General features: G+C 45.4%; 1 protein-coding gene across 1 annotated transcript in view; it reads right to left on the bottom strand.

Moving 5' to 3' along the window:
* The window catches only part of tlcd3a (TLC domain containing 3A), a 45,942-nt gene that overhangs the window by 9,268 nt on the left and 11,229 nt on the right, over nucleotides 1–25,445 (bottom strand). The window contains exons 2-4 of the mRNA XM_055149007.1: nucleotides 24,183–24,269; nucleotides 19,642–19,861; nucleotides 2,391–2,454 (exon numbers count right to left, since the gene is read on the bottom strand). Of these exons, the coding sequence (XP_055004982.1) occupies nucleotides 2,391–2,454; nucleotides 19,642–19,861; nucleotides 24,183–24,269 (371 nt within the window). The remainder of the gene's footprint in view (nucleotides 1–2,390; nucleotides 2,455–19,641; nucleotides 19,862–24,182; nucleotides 24,270–25,445) is intronic.

Raw genomic sequence — 25,445 nt, 5'->3', positions numbered from 1 at the left:
CTACAGGGAAAAGGAGCTTCATTTTTTATACTCAAAGTGTAACCCGACTGTCTCCATTTACTTATTCAATGATTTGTTTATTTTATTTTTTTATGTATTTGTATGTATATATGTGTATGATATATCTATGTTTACATTAATTAGTCGCAGTGTGTTTGGAGTTTTGTAGATGTAAACAGACGAATAAGAAAGAGTTAAACAAAAAAACAAACACGACTCCAGTTTTGTTACGACTCGAGTCCCGGTTTGTCACGACTCGAGTCCCGGTTTGTCACGACTCGACTCCCGGTTTGTCACGACTCGACTCCCGGTTTGTCACGACTCGACTCCCGGTTTGTCACGACTCGACTCCCGGTTTGTCACGACTCAAGTCCCGGTTTGTCACGACTCAAGTCCCGGTTTGTCACGACTCGACTCTCGTTCTGTTACGACTCGACTCTCGTTCTGTTACGACTCGAGTCCCGCTTTGTTACGACTCGAGTCCCGCTTTGTTACGACTCGAGTCCCGCTTTGTTACGACTCGAGTCCCGCTTTGTCACGACTCGAGTCCCGGTTTGGTTACGACTCGAGTCCCGGTTTGTTACGACTCGAGTCCCGGTTTGTTACGACTCGAGTCCCGTTTTGTTACGACTCGAGTCCCGTTTTGTTACGATTCGAGTCCCGTTTTGTCAAGACTCGACTCCCGGTTTGTCAAGACTCGAAGTTTAAACGGGGTTAAATCAGAAGCTGGAGGCGTTTAAAAGCTCCACTGTGGAACTTTTCAGGAGGAGGGTCTGTTAAAGGTTTTTCTCCATGGAGACGTCACTGCTCTGCCTGGAATGTTCCGCAGTGTGACTTTAAACAGCTCCACTTTTTACATTTATTCAGGACTAAACCAGGTCTAAACCAGGTCTAAAACAGAGTCTAAAACAGAGTCTAAACCAGGACTAAACCAGGTCTAACACAGGTCTAAAACTGGTCTAAAACCAGGATTGAACCAGGACTAAACCATGTCTAAACCAGGCCTAAAACCAGGTCTAAACCGGGTCTAAACCAGGTCTAAACCAGGTCTAAACCAGGTCTAAATCCCTATAAAAACAGACATTGTGACTGTTAGCGGTGTCGCCTCTCCACAGATCTGACCTGTAACTCTGCCTGGTTTGGTCTCCATGGAGCTAAAGTTTAATTTAAAGTTTTAATGCCACACTGCGGAACATTCCAGACAAAGCAACAACCATAAACTTCGCGGAGAAAAGCGTCGGCCGGAGCCTCGAGCGGAAACGTCAGACTCGGACAAACGTTAAATCTTCCCCTCGTGGGTCGATGCCGTCGTGTTACAAACTCCACGGTGCGGCTTTATTGTTTTCCCGAACTGTCGCCGTGGTGACGGTCTGGACCCGCGCCGAGCGAGTGGAACCGGATCTGTGCTCTCGGGTGTCGCTCATGTCCACGGCCCGGAGCCCCGCGCGGTTCCTGGAGATGAGTGTGTGCGGAGGCCGAGACACGAACCAGAGACCAAGAAGAAGAAGAAGAAGAAGAAGAAAAAACACTCTACTCTACTCGATATATCGATACAAAAGCCAACGATACGATCTCCAAATGTAATATCTGATAATCCTGTTTGTTCTGGAGCAGGAGCGAGACGTTTACTCAGCTTTAACAAAAACTACAGCCACGTAAGGAAACGCAGATGAAAACCCACAGACACACACTTGTCTTAATCGCGTGTTATTGACGGTCCGTCCATGAGTCCTGTGGGACGGGCCCTTAAGTCGACAAATCCTGATCAATAGAATTACGGACCCCTGCTCAAGTCTACTGCTCATGCTCCATGTGGAGGAGCAGCGGGAGGAGGAGGTCCAGAGCGCAGAGAGAGGAGAGGAGGAGGTCCAGAGTCCAGAGCGTGCAGAGAGAGGAGGAGAGGAGGTCCAGAGTGCAGAGAGAGGAGAGGAGAGGAGAGGAGGAAGTCCAGAGTGCGCAGAGAGAGGAGAGGAGGAGGTCCAGAGAGAGAGAGGAGGAGGTCCAGAGAGAGAGAGAGAGGAGGAGGAGGTCCAGAGTGCAGAGAGAGGAGAGGAGGAGAGTCCAGAGTGCAGAGAGAGGAGAGGAGGAGGTCCAGAGTCCAGAGCGCAGAGAGAGGAGAGGAGGAGGTCCAGAGCGCAGAGAGAGGAGAGGAGGAGGTCCAGAGTGCAGAGTGCCAGAGCAGAGAGAGAGAGAGGAGAGAGAGTCCAGAGAGAGAGAGGAGGAGGAGGAGAGAGAGGAGAGGATCCAGAGTCCAGAGCAGAGAGAGGAGAGTCCAGAGTCCAGAGTGCCAGAGAGAGAGAGGAGAGGAGTCCAGAGAGAGAGTCCAGAGTCTCCAGAGCAGAGAGGAGAGAGAGGAAGTCCAGAGAGAGAGAGAGAGCCAGAGAGATCCAGAGCTGAGCCTCCAGTGAGGAACAAACAGCCGATGAAGAAATCTCCCTGCTCCTTCCTGAAGAACTGTGGAGAAACGAGACACGATCAGACTCAGATACAACAGACCGAGACACAGAAGATTAAGAACATTTTACTTTGAGAAGATTCGACTTGACGAGCAAAACGATCCACTAAAATCCGTGTATCGTTCATTTGTTTTTCAAAATAAAAATAAGAAAATGAAAAAACTGTTTTCTTGTTTATTTGTCTCCAAAACCAAGTGCTACAACCCGGGTGGATCAAACATATTAAAGAGGACACAGAAGGCGAAAAGGTTACAAAAGTAAAAGTTGTTAATTTTAATTTTCTTTAAAAACGCTGAAACCTTCCTGTGCCCAAAAACAAAGTAACAACTGAAAGGTGGACCTGGTGAACGGCCAAACAGAACAAAATGATGCGGAACCGGGCCAACCCCGCACAGGGCCGTAGAAGCCGGTACCAACATCGCTAAACTAAAGGAAAAAAGACGTCCCCAAAACTAACCTGACCAAACAAAAGGCGAAAACAGGACAGCCGCTCCCACCAGGTCAAACACAAAAGGCCAACAGCAGCTATTTATACTACGACCAGCCACGCCACAAAACATACAGAAATATAAAAATACACTCAATGGGATGTGCAAACGGACACCAGTGTGTAACAATAAAGGTTCGTTCACACCAAAGCGTCAAAAAACGCCTTGACGTTTCTATTTGGAGCCTTTGCATTTGAGTTCAGACGCCCCCGACGCTCGTGTCTTTGACGCCGCGGACGAACGGGAGAAAAATACTTGACGTGCGTCCGTTGCCCTGGAAACAAGAGCCCGGTCCTGGACTTTTCCTGAAACAATGTCAGACCAGACTGAGAGACTTTAGTGTTTTTATGACATAAAACATCAGCGGAGGAAATCGACTCGACGACTGGAGCGAGTTTATATTTATACTCCACTAATGACACTGGATCAGTCCTGGTCTAGTCCCGGTCTAATACCAGTCTAATCACGGTTTAGTCCCAGTCTAGTCCTGGTTTAGTCTCGGTCTAGTCCCGGTCTAGTCCTGGTCTAGTCCTGGTTTAGTCCTGGTGATCGTCTCGGTGTTTGTGGTGTATATATTCATGTTCCGTTCATGTTTGTGGTTCTGGTTCTCGGGGTTTTTCTTCCTGATAATAACGTCGCTGCGTCTCTGGATACTCAGCCCTGATTGGTCGACGCGAAAAGTTCAGCATTTTCAACTTCTTGACACTGACGCCTTGGACGCGCGTCTAGACCGCTGACGCCAAAACGCTCAAGATGCGACGCCAGATTCGCGCCGCGTTGACGCCGAAGACGCGCCGCAAAAACGCAGGACGCCCCAGTCGCGCGTCCACATCGACTTTACAGAGAAACTGGACGATTTGACGCTTTGGTGTGAACGAACCTTAAGGGAAAAAAATGGATAGAGGACTAAACCAGGACTAAACCAGGACTAAACCAGGACTGAGTTTCGAGATGGGCCTGGAGGTATGCCCGTATACACTGTCCAGGACTGAGACCGGGACTGAGACTGGTTCAGTCCTGGTTCAGTCCTATTTCAGACCTGGTTTAGTCCTGGTTTAGTCCTGGTTCAGTCCTGGTTTAGTCCTGGTTTCAGTCCTGGTTCAGTCCTGGTTCAGTCCTAGTCCTGGTTCAGTCCTGGGTTCAGTCCTGGTTTAGTCCTGGTTCAGTCCTATTTTAGTCCTGGTTCAGTCCTGGTTTAGTCCTGGTTTAGTCCTGGTGTCCTGGTTCAGTCCTGGTTTAGTCCTGGTTCAGTCCTATTTTAGTCCTATTTTAGTCCTGGTTTAGTCCTATTTTAGTCCTAGTTTAGTCCTGTTTAGTCCTGGTTTAGTCCTGGTTTAGTCCTGGTTTAGTCCTATTTTAGTCCTGGTTTAGTCCTGGTTTTAGTCCTGGTTTAGTCCTGGTTTAGTCCTGGTTCAGTCCTGGTTTTAGTCCTGGTTCAGTAGTCTGGTTTAGTCCTGGTTCAGTCCTGGTTTAGTCCTGGTTCAGTCCTATTTTTAGTCCTGGTTCAGTCCTGTTTTAGTCCTGGTTTAGTCCTGGCTTTAGTCCTGGTTTAGTCCTGGTTCAGTCCTATTTTAGTCCTATTTTAGTCCTGGTTTAGTCCTATTTTAAGTCCTAGTTTAGTCCTGGTTTAGTCCTGGTTTAGTCCTGGTTTAGTCCTGGTTTAGTCCTATTTTAGTCCTGGTTTAGTCCTATTTTAGTCCTGGTTTAGTCCTGGTTTAGTCCTGGTTCAGTCCTGGTTTAGTCCTGGTTCAGTCCTGGTTTAGTCCTGGTTTAGTCCTGGTTTAGTCCTGGTTTAGTCCGTATCGATCCGTGTTTCTTCTGTTTGTGAAGTGATGTTGTATTTTTGAGTCGAGTCGCGTCTGTGAATTCATTTTCGTTCTAATGAAATCGTAATCGTACATTTTCATTTTGTGATTTTAATTCTTGACGTTGTAATTTTTCACTTCATATTCTGATGATAAAATAAACACGACAACATTTTATTTACGACTCGACTCAATCCAGAGTTTAACAAGATTTATTTTATGTTCAACTACAGACAAACACGCACACGAATATTTCTGAAAACTTTATTACTCCATATTTTTACTTTTACTTGCTTTTATCTTCTGTTTCTCACATGAACCGCGGAAGAGAAAAGTTTGTTATCTTCATATTTGGGTTTTTGAGGATTTCTGGACTCTGCCCCAGAGCGAGAAGAGCCGTGAGAGCACCACAGCTGCAGCCGAGGCCGACCGACTCTCGCCCCGGCAACACGGGTCTAAACCAGGTCTAAACCAGGTCTAAACCAGGTCTAAACCAGGTCTAAACCAGGTCTAAACCAAGACTAAAACAGGTCTAAACCAGGTCAAAAACTTGACTAAAACGGGTCTAAAACGGGTCTAAAACAGATCTAAACCAGGTCTAAACCAGGTCTAAACCAGGTCAAAAACATGACTAAAACAGGTCTAAAACGGGTCTAAAACAGGTCTAAACTAAACCAGGTCTAAACCAGGTCTAAAACCAGGTCAAAAACATGACTAAAACAGGTCTAAAACAGGTCTAAACCAAGACTAAACCAGGACAAAAACCAGGTCAAAAACATGACTAAAACGGGTCTGAAACAGGTCTAAAACAGGTCTAAAACAGGTCTAAAACAGGTCTAAAACAGGTCTAAAACAGGTCTAAAACAGGTCTAAACCAGGTCTAAACCAGGTCTAAACCAGGTCTAAACGGTCTAAACCAAGACTAAACAGGTCTAAAACAGGTCTAAAACAGGTCTAAACCAGGTCTAAACCAGGTCTAAACCAAGACTAAACCAGGACAAAAACCAGGTCAAAAACATGACTAAAACGGGTCTAAACCAGAGTCTAAAACAGGATTAAAACAGAGTCTAAAACCAGGTCTAAAACAGGTCTAAACCAGGTCTAAACGAGGTCTAAACCAGGTCTAAACCAGGTCTAAACCAGGTCTAAAAACAGGTCTAAACCAGGTCTAAAACCAGGTCTAAAACCAGGTCTAAAACAGGTCTAAAACAGGTCTAAACCAGGTCTAAACCAGGTCTAAACCAGGTTTAAACCAGGTCTAAACCAGGACAAAAACCAGGTCAAAAACATGACTAAAACGGGTCTAAAACAGAGTCTAAAACAGGATTAAAACAGAGTCTAAAACCAGGTCGAAAACAAGACTAAACCAGAACAAAAACCAGATCTAAACCAGGACTGAACCAGGTCTAAAACAGGTCTAAAACAGTCTAAAACCAGGTCTAAAACCAGGACAAAAACCAGGACTAAAAAAGGTCTAAACCAGGTCTAAACCAGGACTAAACCAGGACTAAAACCAGGACTAAAACAGAGTCTAAAACGGAGTCTAAAACCAGGTCTAAACCAGGACAAAAACAAGCTCTAAAACAGGACTAAAACAGGACTAAAACGAGGTATAAAACTGGTCTAAAACAGGAATAAAACGAGGTCTAAAACAGGTCTAAACCAAGACTAAACCAGGACAAAAACCAGGTCTAAAACAGAGTCTAAAACAGGACTAAAACAGGATTAAAACAGAGTCTAAAACCAGGTCGAAAACAGGACTAAAACAGGACTAAACCAGAACAAAAACCAGATCTAAACCAGGACTGAACCAGGTCTAAAACAGGACTAAAACCAGGTCTAAAACAGGTCTAAAACCAGGTCTAAAACCAGGACAAAAACCAGGTCTAAACCAGGACAAAAACCAGGTCTAAACCAGGTCTAAACCAGGACTAAACCAGGACTAAAACCAGGACTAAAACAGGTCTAAAACAGAGTCTAAAACGGAGTCTAAAACCAGGTCTAAACCAGGACAAAAACAAGCTCTAAAACAGGACTAAAACAGGACTAAAACGAGGTATAAAACTGGTTTAAAACAGGAATAAAACCAGGTCTAAACCAAGACTAAACCAGGACAAAAACCAGGTCTAAAACAGGTCTAAACCAAGACTAAACCAGGTCTAAAACAGGTCTAAAACAGAGTCTAAAACCAGGTCTAAAACCAGGTCTAAAACCAGGTCTAAAACCAGGACAAAAACCAGGACAAAAACCAGGTCTAAAACAGAGTCTAAAACAGAGACTAAAACAGGTCTAAACCAGGTCTAAACCAGGACAAAAACCAGGTCTAAAACAGAGTCTAAAGCAGGACTAAGACGGGACTGAACCAGGAGCATGGAGAGGAGCAGCCGGCCTCTCCACAGACCAAACCCGTCGCTCAGAAACGGGAGCGGTGGTGGAGTCTGAGCTTGGCCTTCGCTGCTTTTGTGGTTTAAACAATGGACCAAACCAGAGTCCATTATTAATGAGTGAATTATTCATGTTTTCGGTTTCTAATTTGTTTTTTTCGGGCGACAGAATCCGCGGTTTGTGGTTTGAAATGAGGAGGAGATGGAAGCAGATCTCACACACTACAGAAAAAAAAAAAAAAGAAACACAAAACACACACAGAAGGATCACGAACACAGTTTTATTCAACACTTGACGCTTTAACTCGGGGAAAACAAGTTGAGTTTTTCTTTGTCGTGTTTGAAGTAAAATGTTTTAAAAGTATTGAGTTTCTGTGCTGCGTTGTTTTTTGTGTTTAGACTTGGTTTAGACCTGGTTTAGACCTGGTTTTAGTCCTGGTTTTAGTCCTGGTTTTAGTCCTGGTTTTAGTCCTGGTTTAGACCTGGTTTAGACCTGGTTTAGACCTGGTTTAGACCTGTTTTAGACCTGGTTTTAGACCTGGTTTAGACCTGGTTTAGACCTGGTTTAGACCTGGTTTAGTCCTGGTTTAGTCCTGGTTTAAACCTGGTTTAGACCTGGTTTAGACCTGGTTTTAGTCCTGGTTTAGTCCTGGTTTAGTCCTGGTTTAGTCCTGGTTTAGTCCTGGTTTAGTTCTGGTTTAGTTCTGGTTTAGTTCTGGTTTAGTCCTGGTTTAGTCCTGGTTTAGTCCTGGTTTAGTCCTGGTTTTAGTTCTGGTTTAGTTCTGGTTTAGTCCTGGTTTTAGTCCTGGTTTAGTCCTGGTTTAGTCCTGGTTTAGTCCTGGTTTAGTCCTGGTTTAGACCTGGTTTAGACCTGGTTTAGTCCTGGTTTAGACCTGGTTTAGACCTGGTTCAGATCTGGTTTTACTGCTTTGTCTGGAATGTTCCCCAGTGTGGCTTTAAACCTTTCTATCTCCACGGAGACCAAACCAGACCGAGTTACAGGTCAGATCTGTGGAGAGGCGACTGACAGTCACTATGTGTTTTTTGTTTGTTTTTTCTAGATATATTTGAGTTATAAAACCTGCTCCTGTGAGTGGATAAATGTACAAAGTGGAGCTGTTTAAAGTCACACTGTGGAACATTCCAGACAGAGCAGGGACGTCTCCATGGAAACGAGCAGCAGCAGGAGCAGTGTCGTGAGCTGGAGTTTCATGTGGAGTTTCTTTTTGGATCATGTGACTCAGACAAAGGACGATTCAGCGACAGGTGTTTGGTGACAGGGACAGCGACAGGTGAGGGAGGGGCACATACACACACGCACACACACACACATACACACACATACAGACACACACACACTAACACACACACACACACACATACACAGACACACACACACGCACACACACACATACACACACAGACACACATACACTAACACACACACACACACACACGCACATACACACACACGCACACACACACATACACACACGCACATACACACACACACACAGACCCACACACACACACACACATACACACACGCACACACACACACACACAGACCCACACACACACACACACATACACACTAACACACACACATACACACTAACACACAGACAGACACACACTAACACACACACACAACACACACACACACAGACACACATACACACACACACTTGTTGTTTGTCTTTTGTCGTTCGGTTCCACTCGTCATAATGGAACATCAAACAGAGTCTGAAACAAACACACGACAAATACTGAACTAAACCAGGACTAAACCAGGACTAAACCAGGACTAAACCAGGACTAAACCAGGACTAAACCAGGACTAAACCAGGTCTAAACCAGGACTAAACCAGGACTAAACCAGGTCTAAACCAGGTCTAAACTAGGACTAAACCAGGTCTAAACCAGGTCTAAACCAGGTCTAAAACCAGGACTAAACCAGGTCTAAACTAGGACTAAACCAGGACTAAACCAGGTATAAACCTCAAAAATCCCTTTAAAAACAGGCCTTCTGACTGAGTGGGATCGCCTCTCCACAGATCTGACCTGTAACTCAGTCTGGTCTGGTCTCCATGGAGATAAAGGTTTAACCAAACACAAGTCCAAGTGTTTGTGAGGTTCTTTTATATCAGAGTCTGTGAGGGGGTGTGGGGCGGACCTGGACCTGGACCTGGACCTGGACCTGCAGCTGGACGTGAATAATGCAGAGTCATGTGACCTGCCGCTCTCAGGTTACCACGGCACCTGCTCTGCACACCGCCCCTGCACGCGACAGGGACAGCCCTGTCTGCGACGCCACAGGTCCCTGTACCTGCACCTGCCGCTCTGGGTGCACCTGTCGCTCTGGCACAACAGCAGCGTCACAGAGACACCTCAGGGTTTTTACAGTTTATATATTAAAAAATAAAAATAAAAAGTGTTAAAATGATAAAACAATGAATAAAATAAAATAAGGAACACGGAAAGTTTGAATTTCCAAACTTCGCTCTACGGGAAAATTCCACCTGGGCCCAAACTTCCGGAGCTGCAGTACCGGGAGCGTCCACTAGTCGGTCTGAAGTGTGTGACGTCTCCACGACGCTCAGCTCCAGACGAAGCTCCCGTTGTCGTGGTTACGGGGGCAAATCTGGAGCCGGAACTCCATATTTGGAAATGTGACGGTGAGTATCATAGCAACCGCGAGAGCCAATCACGACCGAGTCCACGTTTAGACGACGACGGCGTGAACAGAAGACGCAAAAGTGCCGTCACGTCTTCATTTTTTATTCCGCGTTTAGTCGAGTGTTTTCAGGAGGAAATCTGCTGCAGACGGCGACGCAAAAAATCCGTGTGTCGTTCGTTCATTTGTTTTTCAATATAAAAGGAAAATACACAATTTTTCTTCATTATTTGTCTCCAAAACCAAAATGAAAAAACAGATAATGATTCGTTTTTTTCAGTTTTCGATTTTGTGTTTAAATGAAAAATGGAAAAAAACAAATAATGGCCGTTTACGTGACTTCTGTGACTCCTGGACTGAACCAGGACTGATCCAGGACCAGACCAGCACCAGACCGGGACCAGAGCGGGACCAGACCGGGACCAGAGCGGGACTGAGACCGAGACCAGACCAAGACCAGACCGAGACCAAACTGAGACCAAACTGAGACCAGGGTGGACTCCGAGCTTTAACTCCGAGCCTCCGCTTCGAGCTCTGGCCCTGTCGTCGGCTCTTAGTCTCCGTACTGGTCCCGGTCTGGTCTCAGTCTCAGTCTCACTCTGGTCTCGGCCTGGTCCCGGTCTGGTCTCAGTCTCGGTCTGTTCCCGGTCTGGTCTCAGTTTTGGTCTGGTCCTGGACCTGGATCAGTCCTGGTTCAGTCCGACATCGCAGTCACAGAAGTCATGTAAACGGGAAACGGCCGTTATCCGTTTTTTCCATTTTTCATTTAAACACAAAATCGAAAACTGAAAAAACAAATCATTATCCGTTTTTTCATTTTGGTTTTGGAGACAAATAACAAAGAAAACTGTTGTTTTTTCATTTTCTCATTTTTGGTTTTATATTGAAAAACGAATAAACAAATGACACACGGATTGTGGAATTGTACGAGAACGTTCACGGTAAAAACAACTAAATATTTGATGGGAAGTGCCTTTCGTTTAGACGGTGACGGAGTTTTTGGAGCTTAAAAACACAAAAATCTGAAACCACCTCCAGAGTGTAAAAGTTTAACACACTCTGCCATAGAGTTTCCGTCTCCACTGCCCAAGACGCAAAACTCTGGTCATATGTGCTCAGGTCGTGTTCAACAAAGAAACAAACATGTCGGATCATTTCCAGCTCGAATAAACTCACAGGAGGCGAAACAACAAATGTGGAGAATCTGCAGAGACACTTTTAGTGACCGGAGAAGGATCTACAATCACCTCTGTCACACTCTGGACGCACCAGGTCGTCTCAGTCGAGTCAGACGGATCTGGACGAGACCTGGAGAACCAGTGGACGGTGGGACGATTTTGTGGAAGGAGGAGCTGATGAAAATGTGTGACGTGAAAACTTGTGTGTGTCCAGAGACGCCGTTGTTGATTTAAATACAAACACACACAATCCAACTCCACACACTTTTACGTCGCCGTAAAACACTCGACTAAACTCGGAATAAAAAGTGAAGACGCGACGACACTTTTACGTCTCTTTTCACGTGGCCTAAGAGTAAAATCTGCTGCTGTGAGGTTCACGAGCAGGTCTCCAGGCTCGTCTCTGTGTTTTCCTTCCTGTTCGTCTCGGTCTTTCTTCCCTTTATTCAAACACAAACGTGAACAAAACAATCGCTCCAGTTCAAACAAAGTGATTAATTTTGTTAAAGAGCTCGTGTCACGCTGCTGTTCTGTTCTGTTCTGACGTCGTTTCCTCGTCACACAGACCTGCAGCTGCGGTTTGGTTTCACATGTTTAACTCACAAACTCTGCACATTTAGACATTTAGAGTTCTTCTCTCAAACAGAAAACACTCTTTTATTTTCCACCTTGTGATGTCACTGTGTCCACTGTGTTTTTAAACTACACTGGGGCTGGTGTCATTAAGAAGTTGACGATACAGTGTGTTTCAGTGCACTTTTGATTCAATACGATTCCAGGGTGTCCCCACGAGAGCCCGACCGATATATCGGCCGATATACTTGCTGATAGGGGCCGATATTTCACGTGGGCATGTTATACGTCGTTGTAAAGCTTAGACTCGCTACATTTTGTTCACTTAATCCAATTTAAAGATCATTGTCCAAATATGTGGCTCTGCATCAGTATCCGTACTGTCCCTGAACACACCACAGAGTCACGTGTGTTTGTTTACACTCACACAGATCCAAACACTGACATTATTTCCTTTTTACGAACAATCGGTTTGAGTCTGGATTAAAAGGACATTTATTAGTTCAGACTTGTGATGTGGGAGGAGCCTGTGTGACGCTGAGTGTTGGAAATATGTCGACTTTGAAGCTAGTTTTGGTTCTTTCTCATTAGTTATTGATTATCTGTTGTGTCTGTTTTCTATTGGTCTATTGTAAAGTGATTATATCGTCCGTATATTTGTTAGTGGACCTGCACTGATGTAAATGAGCTGTGAATAGAAGTGTGAATGATCGACATTTACACATGTCATTAATTACCACGGCGCGCAGCATTTACGGCTAAAGGCTAACAACGATTGTTTATTTACTCGCGGCTCTTTGAAGCGAACGACGGGAGCCTGATCCTTATTGGGAGCCGTGTTTTCTGTTTCTCTCACTTTGTTTCTGTTCACGTCGTGTTCAGACTCGTGGGAGTTTGACAGCGGCAGCGGCTCAAAACGAAACTTTCAAAAATCTGCGTGTGCATAGGACAGAAAAAACGTGCATAAATATATTCAGCATAAAATAAATAAACCAGGACTAATCTTGGGTCGAGAGACAGAGACCAAGTCCCAACACTCAGTCCTGGTTCAGTTCTGGTTTAGTCCTGTTTTACACATGGTTTAGATCTGTTTTAGTCCTGGTTTAGTCCTTTTTCAGTCCTGGTTCAGTCCTGGTTTAGTCCTGCCTTAGACCTGCTTTAGTCCTTTGACATTTCATGTAAAGAGGCAGAATAACAATAAACGTTGCCTAAAAAAACCCAGTTTAAAATCTACAAGAGCCAAACCTAAGTTTTTTAAACAATTCAAGATTTACAGTGAATTTTTACATCACTAAATAAATCGGTGATTATATCGGCAGCTCCAACTACCATTAAATCGGTTTCATATCGGCCACAACAAAATCCATATCGGTCAGGCTCTAGTCCCCACGTTTGAATACTTCAAATTTAAGATTACATTTTTTAACGACCTTTTTAAGACCACTTCAATGAAAATCAAGACCAACATCGCAGCCATTATACGAGCGAAAAACTCCAGATCCAATTCTAATAAAGACCAAACAACTACAGGTACTAAATCTAGAATCTAAGAGTCACTGTGGATTAAACCGACACTTCCCCAGGATCCATCCAGCGACTTCCTCCTCTACTGATCGTTTTATTCTTTGCCGTCGGCGCCACAAACCGAAGTTTTGTTTGTGCAAAATCCAAATTAGACGTTCACTCACGTTACACGATTTCAAGTTGTTGTTTTTTTTTTTCCTCCCCCCATTTAACAACAAAAAAATCATGAACCTTAAGACCTTTGTGAAAAAATAAGACTTGGACAACAGATTTTAAGACTTTTTTAAGCCCTTAATTTAGGAACATGAAATTTAAGACCTTTTTAAGACACTGATTCGCTCTGATATGTTTCAAATCGATTCAGGACTGAGGCCGGGATCAAAAACGGTTTAGTCCTGGTGTAGTCCTGGTGTAGTCCTGGTGTAGTCCTGGTTTAGACCTGGTTTAGACCTGGTTTAGACCTGGTTTAGACCTGGTTTAGTGTAGTCCTGGTTTAGTCCTGATTTAGTCCTGATTTAGACCTGGTTTAGACCTGGTTTAGACCTAGTGTAGTCCTGGTTTAGTCAAGTGTTTAGTCCTGGTTTAGACCTGGTTTAGACCTGGTTTAGACCTAGTGTAGTCCTGGCTTAGTCCTGGCTTAGTCCTAGTTTAGTCCTAGTTTAGTCCTGATTTAGCCCTGGTTTAATCCTGGTTTAGACCTGGTTTAGACCTGGTTTAGTCCTGGTTTAGACCTGGTTTAGACCTGGTTTAGACCTGGTTTAGACCTGGTTTAGTCCTGGTTTAGTCCTGGTTTAGACCTGGTTCAGTCCTGGTTCAGTCCTGCTTTAGACCTGATGTAGTCCTGATGTAGTCCTGGTGTAGTCCTGGTGTAGTCCTGGTGTAGTCCTGGTTTAGTCCTGGTTTAGACCTGGTTTAGACCTGGTTTAGACCTGGTTTAGTCCTGGTTTAGACCTGGTTTAGACCTGGTTTAGACCTGGTTTAGTCCTGGTTTAGTCCTGGTTTAGTCCTGGTTCAGTATTACACAGAGTTCGATCGGCTGAGTTTTCTGACAGTGTTTGTTAAGGTGTTTATGCGTCACCGTGGTAACCGCTGAACATTCCTCCAGCGCACACACCCGCAGAGCTCCCCCGGCGTGATGTCAGCGCGGGGTATCGGTTGGCGCGGGCGTTGGCGGAGCGCGGTCGGTCGGGTTACAGCCGGAGCTTTGTCGCGGACATTAACCCCGTGGTCTAAACTTACCCTCACCTGGACGTCTCACCTGGACGACATCACCACGGCGACATCACCACGGCGACACCATCAAAGTTTAACGAGGAGCCGCCGATCACAAACCAGGCCCAGACCTTCGTTTCTCTCGCCGCGCTCAGGTGAGAACGCGCCGGGACACGGGGAGCGGCGACAGAGTCCGGGCGCGACGAAGGGACCAAGTCTCACTGTTCTCATGTCGACGTTTCCTCCTCACGAACTCACGAACGCACCAACGCACCAACTCACGAACTCACGAACTCACGAACCCACAAACTCACAAACTCACGAACTCACGAACTCACGAACTCACGAACTCACGAACTCACGAACTCACGAACGAACTCACGAACTCACGAACTCACGAACGCACGAACTCACGAACTCACGAACTCACGAACTCACGAACTCACGAACTCACGAACTCACGAACTCACAAACTCACAAACTCACGAACTCACGAACTCACGAACTCACCAAACGAACTCACGAACTCACGAACTCACGAACCACGAACTCACGAACTCACGAACTCACAAACTCACGAACTCACGAACTCACGAACTCACGAACCCACGAACTCACAAACTCACGAACTCACGAACTCACGAACGCACGAACGCACGAACTCACGAACTCACGAACTCACAAACTCACGAACTCACGAAACTCACGAACTCACGAACTCACGAACTCACGAACTCACGAACTCACGAACTCACGAACTCACAAACTCACAAACTCACAAACTCACGAACTCACGAACTCACGAACTCACGAACTCACGAACTCACGAAACTCAAACTCACAAACCCACAAACTGCACGAACTCACGAACGCACAAACTCACAAACTCACAAACTCAAAAACGCACAAACTCAAAAACGCACAACTCAAAAACGCACAAACTCAAAAACGCAAACTCACAAACTCACGAACCCACAAACTGACAAACTCACGAACGCACGAACTCACAAACTCACGAACTCAAACTCAAAACTCACAAACTCACAAACTCACGAACTCACAAACTCACGAACTCACTCACGAACGCACGAACGCACGAACTCAAACTCACAAACTCACGAACCCACAACTCACGAACGCACGAACTCACGAACTCCACAAAACTCACGAACTCACGAACTCCACAAACTCACAAACCCACAAACTGACGAACTCACGAACGCACAAACTCACGAACGCACAAACTCACAAACGCACAAACTCAAAAACGCACAAACTCAAAAACGCACAAACTCACAAACGCACAAACTCACAACTCACGAACCCACTGACAAACTCACGAACGCACGAACGTACAAACTCAGAACTCACAACTCACAAACTCACGAACTCACAAACTCACGAACTCACGAACGCTCACGAACCACGAACGCACGAACGCACGACCTCAAACTCACAAACTCACGAACCCACGAACTCAAACTCACGAACTCACGAACGCACGAACTCACGAACTCACGAACTAACGAACTCACAATCTCACAAACTCAACGGAGCCGAGTTTGTTTCATTCACAAGTTTAAAGCTGCACTGTGTAACTTTTTGGTTAGGGACCCATCACCTGCTTGTTTCAATTAAATTCAAAATTCATTCAATTCTTGTTGTAGTCCTGGTTTAGTCCTGGTTTTAGTCCTGGTTTTAGTCCTGGTTTAGCCCAAAATGTGAAAACAGTAAAATCCCGCCGTGTAATCCATTTATTTCAACAAAGTAACTGTAATCCAATTACCACTCACTGAAACAGTAACTGTAACTGAATACAGTTACTCATCATTTGTACTCTGATTACTTAACTCTGGTAAATGTAATCTGTTACTCCCCAACACTGGATATGAAGAATCGGAATTGTGTTTCTCACTAACCGTGTATCATTCGTTCATTCGTTTTTCAATATAAACCAAAAATAAGAAAACGAAAAAACAACAGTTTTCTTCGTTATTTGTCTCCAAAACCAAAATGAAAAAACGGATAAACGATTCGTTTTTTTCAGTTTTTCGATTTTGTGTTTAAATGAAGAATGGAAAAAACGGATAACGGCCGTTTCCCGTTTACGTGACTTCCGTGACTGCGATGCCGACTTTTGCACCGCATACGGACTGAACCGGGACTGATCCAGGTCCGAGACCAGACCGAGACCAGAGCGGGACTGAGACCGGGACCAGACCGGACCAGAGCGGGACTGAGACCGGGACCAGACCGGGACCAGGGCGGACTCCGAGCTTTGACTCCGAGCCTCCACGGGGTCCGAGCCTCAGCTTGGAGCTCCGGCCCTTCCGTGGGCTCTGAGCTCCGGTCTGGTCCCGGTCTGGTCCTGGTCTTGTCTCGATCTCGGTCTCAGGCCCGCTCTGGTCCCGGTCTGGTCCCAGTCTCACCGCATACGGACTGAATCAGGACGGATCCAGGTCCAGACCAGACCGAGCTGCTCTGGTCCTCCGCGCTCAAGAACCGCGGCTGATTCCGAGGTGGTGCAAAGCCTCCGACTGACGCTTTCACCCAACGAAAACGAACCGAACTAAGAGCTTTTGGTTCAGATGGACCAGGTCCGGGACCAGACCGGGACCAGAGCGCTACTGAGACTCAGTCCCGGTCTCGGTCCCGCTCTGGTCCCGGTGTCAGTCCCGGGTCCCCGGTGGTCCCGGTCTCAGTCCCGCTCTGGTCTCGGTCTGGTCTCGGACCTGGACAGTCCCGGTTCAGTCCGTACGAGGTGCAAAAGTTCGGCATCGCAGTCACGGAAGTCACGTAAACGGGAAACGGCGTTATCCGTTTTTTTCGCATTCTTCATTTAAACACAAAATCGAAAACTGAAAAAACGAATCGTTATCCGTTTTTTCATTTTGGTTTGGAGACAAATAACGAAGAAAAATGTTGTTTTTTCGTTTTCTTATTTTTGGTTTTATATTGAAAAACGGAACGAATGATACACGGATTCTCACTCCTAAGCAAATAATTAAATAAATAATAATAAATGGAAAAGTCCGAGATGTAGATTCCTGCTTCTCGTGGCCTGGTGGTTCGAGAGGCGCGAGTGTTCAGCAGCCTAACAGCCTGGAGGATGAAGCTGTTGTGTTGCTGTGAGTCGGGTGGTGCGGGAGTGGAGGCGCGGGACACATTTTGAAAAGCTCACTGTGGGCGCGGGCGCGAGCGGGATGATAAACTACAGTCCCACAAACTAAATCTGAGTGTAAAATCAAATCTACAAATGATTCATGTTTGTCTGTCATGCATCATTTGTGCTGGAGATTTTATTTGGCATCAGTAAAAACATTTTAAGCTGGACGTGGTCTAATCTCGCGCACATTTTAAACATTTCCTTTCCGCTTTTCTGTGTTTGATGGATCTTAAGAAATCAAACGTCCTCATCTCGCAGGATACACAATATTACAGATACAGATACAGACGACTTGCAGTTTGTAATCTGCAGAATATGATTTTGTTTTGGGAGCATTTGCCTTCAGTCTTTCTCAGTCGTCTTTATAAACTGATTTTTATTTTCAGTGGTACAGGAGTAACAGGAGTAGCAGATACTGGCACGCAGGCCTAGAGCGCCCCCTGTCGGCTTCAGCGTGAAAATAACAAACATGTGAAATTATATATTTTAATATGAAAGTCGCAGGAACCAACCAAACCAGACCTGGGCCTTGTCCAGCTCTGGTGCCACATTCAGTTCTTTGATCGACTCTGATTGGCAAAATAAACATAAAATAAATAAAAAATAAAATAAACAAAATAAACATATTTTGTAATTAAAACTAAAGCTTATAATTATAACTAAAGCAGGAGCCGCGTTTATTTTAGAGGTGTTTTTTTTTTTTTTAAATGACACTTTTTGTTCGGTAAACTCACTTTTTCGATACTTAGAACTCTTATAAAATGCTATGAAAGTGCGACTTATAGTCCGATAAAAACAGTAGGAGCTTTATCTTTGGACAATAACGACATTAATCAGGTCAGTGTTGGGAGTAACGTGTTATAAACGTAACGAATTACAGTAATGCGTTGCTTTTTGCTGTAACGCAGTAATGTTCGGCATTACAGGGAAAAAATAGTAATATTTTAGTCGGTACAAATGTGAGTAACGCGCGTCATGTTGCTTTTTTAACCTGGACTGAAGTGGTGGGTTTTTCTTCATACAAATTCGCTAAATTCACCGCGATATCAGCAGCGGTGAAACGCCGGAGACGCCCGTGTAGACCGTCAGGTGACCGCGGGCGAAAGGACCGACACAGAACTCCACGCTGTTTAGACCTGGTTGAGACTTGGGTCAGTTCTGGTTTAGTCCTGGTTTAGTCCTGAATTAGACCCGGTTTAGTCCTGGTCTAGTCCCGGTTTAGACCCGAACTAGACTCGGTTTAGACCTGAACTAGACTCGGTTTAGACCTGAACTAGACCCGGTTTAGTCCTGTTTTAGTCCTCCTCTTCAGTCCTGGAATCAATCCGAGGTTAGTCCTGTTATAGTCCTGGCTCAGTCCTGGTTTAGTCCTGGTTCAGTTCATATACGGCGCAAAAATTCTGCATCTTGGCAGTTATTTTGGTGAGAGTAACTTAAAGTAATGTAATAGTCATGTAAGGCCTGACATTTTAAATACAGTAATACTGAAAGTAACGAATTACTTTGAAATGACAGAAGTAAGTCACAAATAACAGTTTACAGTTTTAAAGTAACTTGCCCAACATTAATCATGTTTACGTCAGGACTTGCTCGGCGGTCGTTTAAAACCGTGCAGAACTCACGAACGCACAAACGCACAAACGCACAAACGCACAAACGCACGAACTCACGCACAAACTCACAAACGCACAAACTCACAAACGCACGAACTCACGAACTCACAAACTCACAACTCACAAACAACAAACTCACAAACGCACAAACTCACAAACGCACAAACTCACAAACGCACAAACTCACAAACTCACAAACTCAAACTCACGAACTCACGAACGCACGAACTCACGAACTCACGAACTCACGAACGCACAAACTCAAACTCAAACTCAAACTCACGAACGCACAAAACTCACGAACTCACGAACTCACGAACTCACGAACTCACGAACGCACGAACTCACAAACTCACGAACGCACGAACTCACGAACTCACAAACTCATGAACGCATGAACTCACGAACGCAAAAACGCACAAACTCAAACTCACAAACGCACGAACGCACAAACTATAGTTCGATAAAAACGGTAGGAGCTTTATCTTTGGACAATAACGACATGAATCATGTTTACGTCGTTTAAAACCGTGCAGCGCGTGAGTGTGTTTTCTGAGTGTGGTACCAGAGTGACGGGCAGCAGGACGGTCAGCAGCGCGATGTGATGAAGCACCAGGAGAAACTCCCTCCGCAGGAACGAGGCGACCGTCCGGAGCGAGTGCCGCTTGTACTCCTCGTGCCCTTTGACCCGGAAGCGGTGGTAGTGGCTGAGGTACATGGCGAGGATGTCGTAGGTCATGTACGGGACGCCGTAGTAGATGACGAAGTCCGTGGCGAGTCGGTGTCTGAAAGAAACACACACAGAGAGAGGAAAAGTGAGGACCTGGACACACACGAGCCGACGCCTGAGACGTTTAAAACATGTTCCTCCTCAAAAACATCACAATCAGAGCCCCAAACGCCCTGCTCCACCTCGTGATGTCATCAAGTGGTGGTTTTCAAGTGAACATCTCCTTTTATCTTTAGTCCAGTCGAGATCAGTGATTCCTTAGTCCCGGTTTAGGCCCGGTTTAGGCCCGGTTTAGTCCTGAATTAGACCTGGTTTAGACCTGGTTTAGACCTGGTTTAGGCCTGGTTTAGACCTGGTTTAGACCTGGTTTAGACCTGGTTTAGTCCTGACCTGGTTTAGACCTGGTTTAGTGCTGAATTAGACCTGGTTTAGACCTGGTTTAGTGCTGAATTAGACCTGGTTTAGACCTGGTTTAGACCTGGTTTAGGACCTGGTTTACTCCTGGTTTAGGCCTTGTTTAGACCTGGTTTAGACCTGGTTTAGGCCTGGTTTAGGCCTGGTTTAGACCTGGTTTAGACCTGGTTTAGACCTGGTTTACCTGGTTTAGACCTGGTTTAGTTTTAGACCTGGTTTAGACCTGGTTTAGGCCCTGGTTTAGACCTGGTTTAGTCCTGGTTTAGACCTGGTTTACCTGGTTTAGACCTGTTTAGACCTGGTTTAGACCTGGTTTAGTCCTGGTTTAGACCTGGTTTAGTCCTGGTTTAGACCTGGTTTAGACCTGGTTTAGTCCTGGTTTAGTCCTGGTTTAGTCCTGGTTTCGACATGTTTTAGTCCTGGACTTTTTAGATTAGATAAATCTTTCGTCTGTTTTTTATCTTCGTTCTCACACAGACTTTGTGAACAGAAGCAGATTGTGTCAGTTTCACGTTTGGTTTGTTCAGTTTGTTCAGTTTGTTCTCTCGTCCACGTTTCACTTTGTAAAGCACTTCTCTGTGAGTCTGGGGTTTCTGGACTCGAGCACTTCCCGTCCCCCCCCCCCCCCCCGCGTGACTGACACCCGGCTAATCCTGAGTCAGCGCCGCTCGCTAATCTGCCCCTCCCCCTGCCCCTCCCCTGCCCCCACCCCCCTCTGCCCCCTTCTGCCCCCCCTCCCGCCCCCTTTGCCCACAAACAGATTAGCGCCGTTGCTCAGTTGTGTGTCTCCTGACGGACGCACACGAGGCTTATCACACACACACACACACACACACACAGACACACAGACACACACACACAGACACACACACACACACACACACACAGACACACACACACAGACACACACACACACACACACACACACACACACTAAAGCCCCGGCGCCGCTGCCTCCCCGTGAGCCTCCCTGACCTCGTTTGTAAAGCTCCTCTCGGGCTCCGGTTCCTTTGGTCCGAGCGTCCACACTGGACCGGGACACTGGACCGGGACACTGGACCGGGACACTGGACCGGGACACTGGACCGGGACACTGGACCGGGACACTGGACCGGGACACTGGACTGGTCCAGACTGTGTCCCCCCCGTCCCCACAGATTTATACAAACACACTGATCTGTCCCAGTTTATACAAGAAATGTCCCAGTGTCTCTACATTTGACCAATTAGATCTAAACCAGGACTAAACCAGGACTAAACCAGGACTAACCAGGACTAAACCAGGACTAAACCAGAACTAAACCAGGACTAAACCAGGACTAAACCAGGACTATCACAATTTTTGACTAATCTGATGCATGCCAAAATACAGAAAACTGTGTGTGATTTTATATGTGTGTGTGTGTGTGTGTGTGTGTGTGTGTGTGTGTGTGTGTGTGTGTGTGTGTATATACACACAATGTATTTTATACGTGTCACTTTTTTCTTGGTTTGGGAATAAAATCATGATGAATAAAATTCACACTCTTTCATACAAACACGAACATGTAGAAACTACTTTTTGGACAAACTTTTTTTTTTTTTTTTTATTTAAGGCCTTAGCTACAAAAGTGCAAAATATCAAGTGTGTAAATAAACTAAAACTATCCTTATTGCCTCAAAAGAAAAAAAAAAAGTCTTATCTTTCAAAGGAATAAAAAGTAAGTTTGTACGTTTTACCAGTGGAAAGTCGCGTGTGGTTTTATTAAACATATTTGCTGGTTTTGTAAACGACATCGCCGGTCTAAAACCGTTAATCAGAGATTTTTCAAATTTAAAAAATAATTAGTCTAGTCCTCGTAAAAAGATCTCAGTGTCAGGTTTGACCAGTGGAAAAACTGCTGGCTCTTCTCTGGCGAACGTCCAACAGCTGCTCACCGAGTCGCTGCATCAACAACTTTTTATCTGTTTATTATCAACATGAAATTATCAACAGTAAAAAAACACGAGGCCAAAAAAAAAAAAAAAAACTATTTCATTATGGAGTAAAATTATTACAACTGATAATCTCAAATAAGCAAAAATTCAACAACAAGTGAAAGTTTTTCAAATGTTAAAAAGAAAAAAAAAATAATAATTTTTTCAGTTTTTGATTTTGCATTGAAATGAAAAATGGAAAAAAAACAAAAAACAAAAAAAACAGACTGAACCAGAACTGAACCAGTCTCAGTCCTGGTCTCAGTCCAGTTTTAGTCCTGGTTTAGTCCAGATTCAGTCCAGGTTCAGTCCTATTTTAGTCCTTGTTCAGTCTTGGTTCAGTCCGGGTTCAGTCCAGTTTAAGTCCTGGTTTAGTCCTGGTTTAGTCCTGGTTTTAGTCCTGGTTTTAGTTCCTGGTTTAGCCCAGTTTTAGTCCTGGTTTAGTTCCTGGTTTAGCCCAGTTTTAGTCCTGGTTTAGTCCTGGTTTAGCCCAGTTTTAGTCCTGGTTTAGCCCAGTTTTAGTCCTGGTTTAGTCTAGTTTTAGTTTTAGTCCAGTTTTAGTCCCATTTTATTTCCAGGTTTAGTCCAGGTTTAGTCCTGGTTTAGTCCTGGTTTAGCCCAGTTTTAGTCCTGGTTTAGCCCAGTTTTAGTCCTGGTTTAGTTCTGGTTTAGCCCAGTTTTAATCCAGTTTTAGTCCTGTTTCAGTCCTGGTTCAGTTTTCATTTAAACCCAAAATCAAAAACAAAAAAATCAAATTCTGTTATTATCTGTTTTTTCATTTGGGTTTTGGAGACAAATAATGTAGTCGTAATAAGAGTTGTTTTTGGTTTTTTTTCGTTTTGTTTTTATTTTGAAAAGACCTAAAGACCCTCTGGGACCGTGATCCTGGTCTGGGTCTGGAGCCGGTCGTTTTGCTGAAGTGCACAGAGTTTGGCCTCAGAGCCGCCGCCGCAGACGCACGTGACCCGCCTCGAGTTTCAGACGCTTCACAAAGGCCCGTTTCAAATCTGAACTTCACGTGTTTGAGATATTCAAGTCCCCGCTCGGTCCGGAATGTTCCACACTGTGACTTTAAACAGATCCACTTTACATTTATCAGAAGATTAGAAACATCTAGAAACACACACAGAGACATTGTGAGTGTGAGCGGCGTCGCCTCTCCGCAGATCTGACCTGTGACTGCCTCCGGTTTGGTCTCCGTGGAGATAGAAAGGTTTAATGCCGCACTGTGGAATATTCCAGACACAACAATAAAACCGGGTCTAAACCAACTAACCAGGACTCTAAACCAGGTCTAAAAAACCGGGTCTAAACCAGGACTAAAACCAGGACTAAACCGGTCTAAACCGGGTCTAAACCAGGAAACTAAACCGGGTCTAAAACCAGGATTAAACCAGGTCTAAAACCGGGTCTAAAACCAGATCTAAAACCAGGTCTAAAACCAGGTCTAAACCGGGTCTAAAACCGGGTCTAAACCAGGACTAAAACCAGGACTAAACCAGGACTAAAACCAGGACTAAACCAGGTCTAAAACCGGGTCTAAACCAGGACTAAAACCAGGACTAAACCAGGACTAAAACCAGGACTAAACCAGGACTAAACCGGGTCTAAAACCGGGTCTAAAACCGAACTAAATAGGGACTAAACCTCAAAAATCCCTATAAAATCAAAAACAGACATTGTGACTGCGAGCTGAGTCGCCTCTCCACAGATCTGAGCTGGAACTTGGTCTGGTTTGGTCCCAGTGGAGATAGAAAGGTTTAATGCCACACTGTGGAACATTCCAGACAACACAAGAACATCTCCACGGACAAAAACATTTTAACGGAGCCTCCAGCAGAAAAGTTACACAGTGCAGCTTTTAAAATTCACAGACACGGTGAAGGTTTAACTAAAACCTTCAACACGGTGGTTTTACGTCCAAAGAAGCAGATTTTAAAACTTGAGAAATGTTTTAAGAACTCGGAGAGATGGTTCCTGACGTCTCAGAGGCTCCGTGTGCTCACCTGTCGTGGATGACGTTGTTCCAACACGACGCCACGATGATCACTCCGGCGGCGGTCGCCATGAGCGCGTGGACCGAGGACACCAGCCTGAGAACACAGAGACCAGAGACCAGAGTGAGACGAGAGGGAGACGACAGGGAGACGAGAGTGAGACGAGAGTGAGACACAACGGAGAGACAAACAGAGAGACCAGAGTGAGACTAGAGTGAGACGACAGGGAGACGACAGGGAGACGAGAGTGAGACGAGAGTGAGACACAACAAAGAGACTAGAGTGAGACACAACGGAGAGACGAGAGTGAGACACAACGGAGAGATGAGAGTGAGACACAACAAAGAGACGAGAGTGAGAGACGAGAGTGAGACACAACAGAGAGACTAGAGTGAGACGAGAGTGAGACACAACGGAGAGATGAGAGTAAGACGAGAGTGAGACACAATGGAGAGACAAACAGAGAGACGAGAGTGAGACACAACGGAGAGACAAACAGAGAGACGAGAGTGAGACACAACGGAGAGATGAGAGTGAGACACAACAAAGAGACGAGAGACGAGAGTGAGACACAACAAAGAGACCAGAGTGAGACGAGAGGGAGACGACAGGGAGACGAGAGTGAGACACAACAAAGAGACCAGAGTGAGACGAGAGGGAGACGACAGGGAGACGAGAGTGAGACAAGAGTGAGACAAACAGTGAGATGAGAGTGAGACGAGAGTGAGACACAACGGAGAGATCAACAGAGAGACGAGAGTGAGACACAACGGAGAGACAAACAGAGAGACGAGAGTGAGACACAACGGAGAGACGAGAGTGAGACACAACGAGATGAGACGAGAGTGAGACACAACGGAGAGACGAGAGTGAGACACAACGAAGAGACGAGAGTGAGACACAAGAGAGAGAGAAGAGAGTGAGACGAGAGGAGACACAACGAGAGAAACAGAGAGACGAGAGTGAGACACAACAAAGAGACGAGAGTGAGACAACGGAGAGACGAGAGTGAGACACAACAAAGAGACAGAGTGAGACGAGAGTGAGACGACAGAGACAGAGTGAGACAGAGTGAGACAAGAGAGAGTGAGACGAGAGTGAGACACACGGAGAGATGAGACAGAGAGACGAGAGTGAGACACAATGGAGAGACAAACTGAGACGAGAGTGAGACACAACGAAGAGACGAGAGTGAGACACAACGGAGAGACGAGAGTGAGACAACGAAGAGACAAGAGTGAGACACAACGAAGAGACAAACAGAGAGACGAG

Source organism: Boleophthalmus pectinirostris, unplaced genomic scaffold, assembly GCF_026225935.1.
Source record: "Boleophthalmus pectinirostris isolate CB_2022bp ecotype Guang Dong unplaced genomic scaffold, ASM2622593v1 HiC_scaffold_12, whole genome shotgun sequence".
Classification (NCBI taxonomy): Eukaryota; Metazoa; Chordata; class Actinopteri; order Gobiiformes; family Gobiidae; genus Boleophthalmus; species Boleophthalmus pectinirostris.
This window is presented reverse-complemented; position numbering and strand designations above follow the sequence as displayed.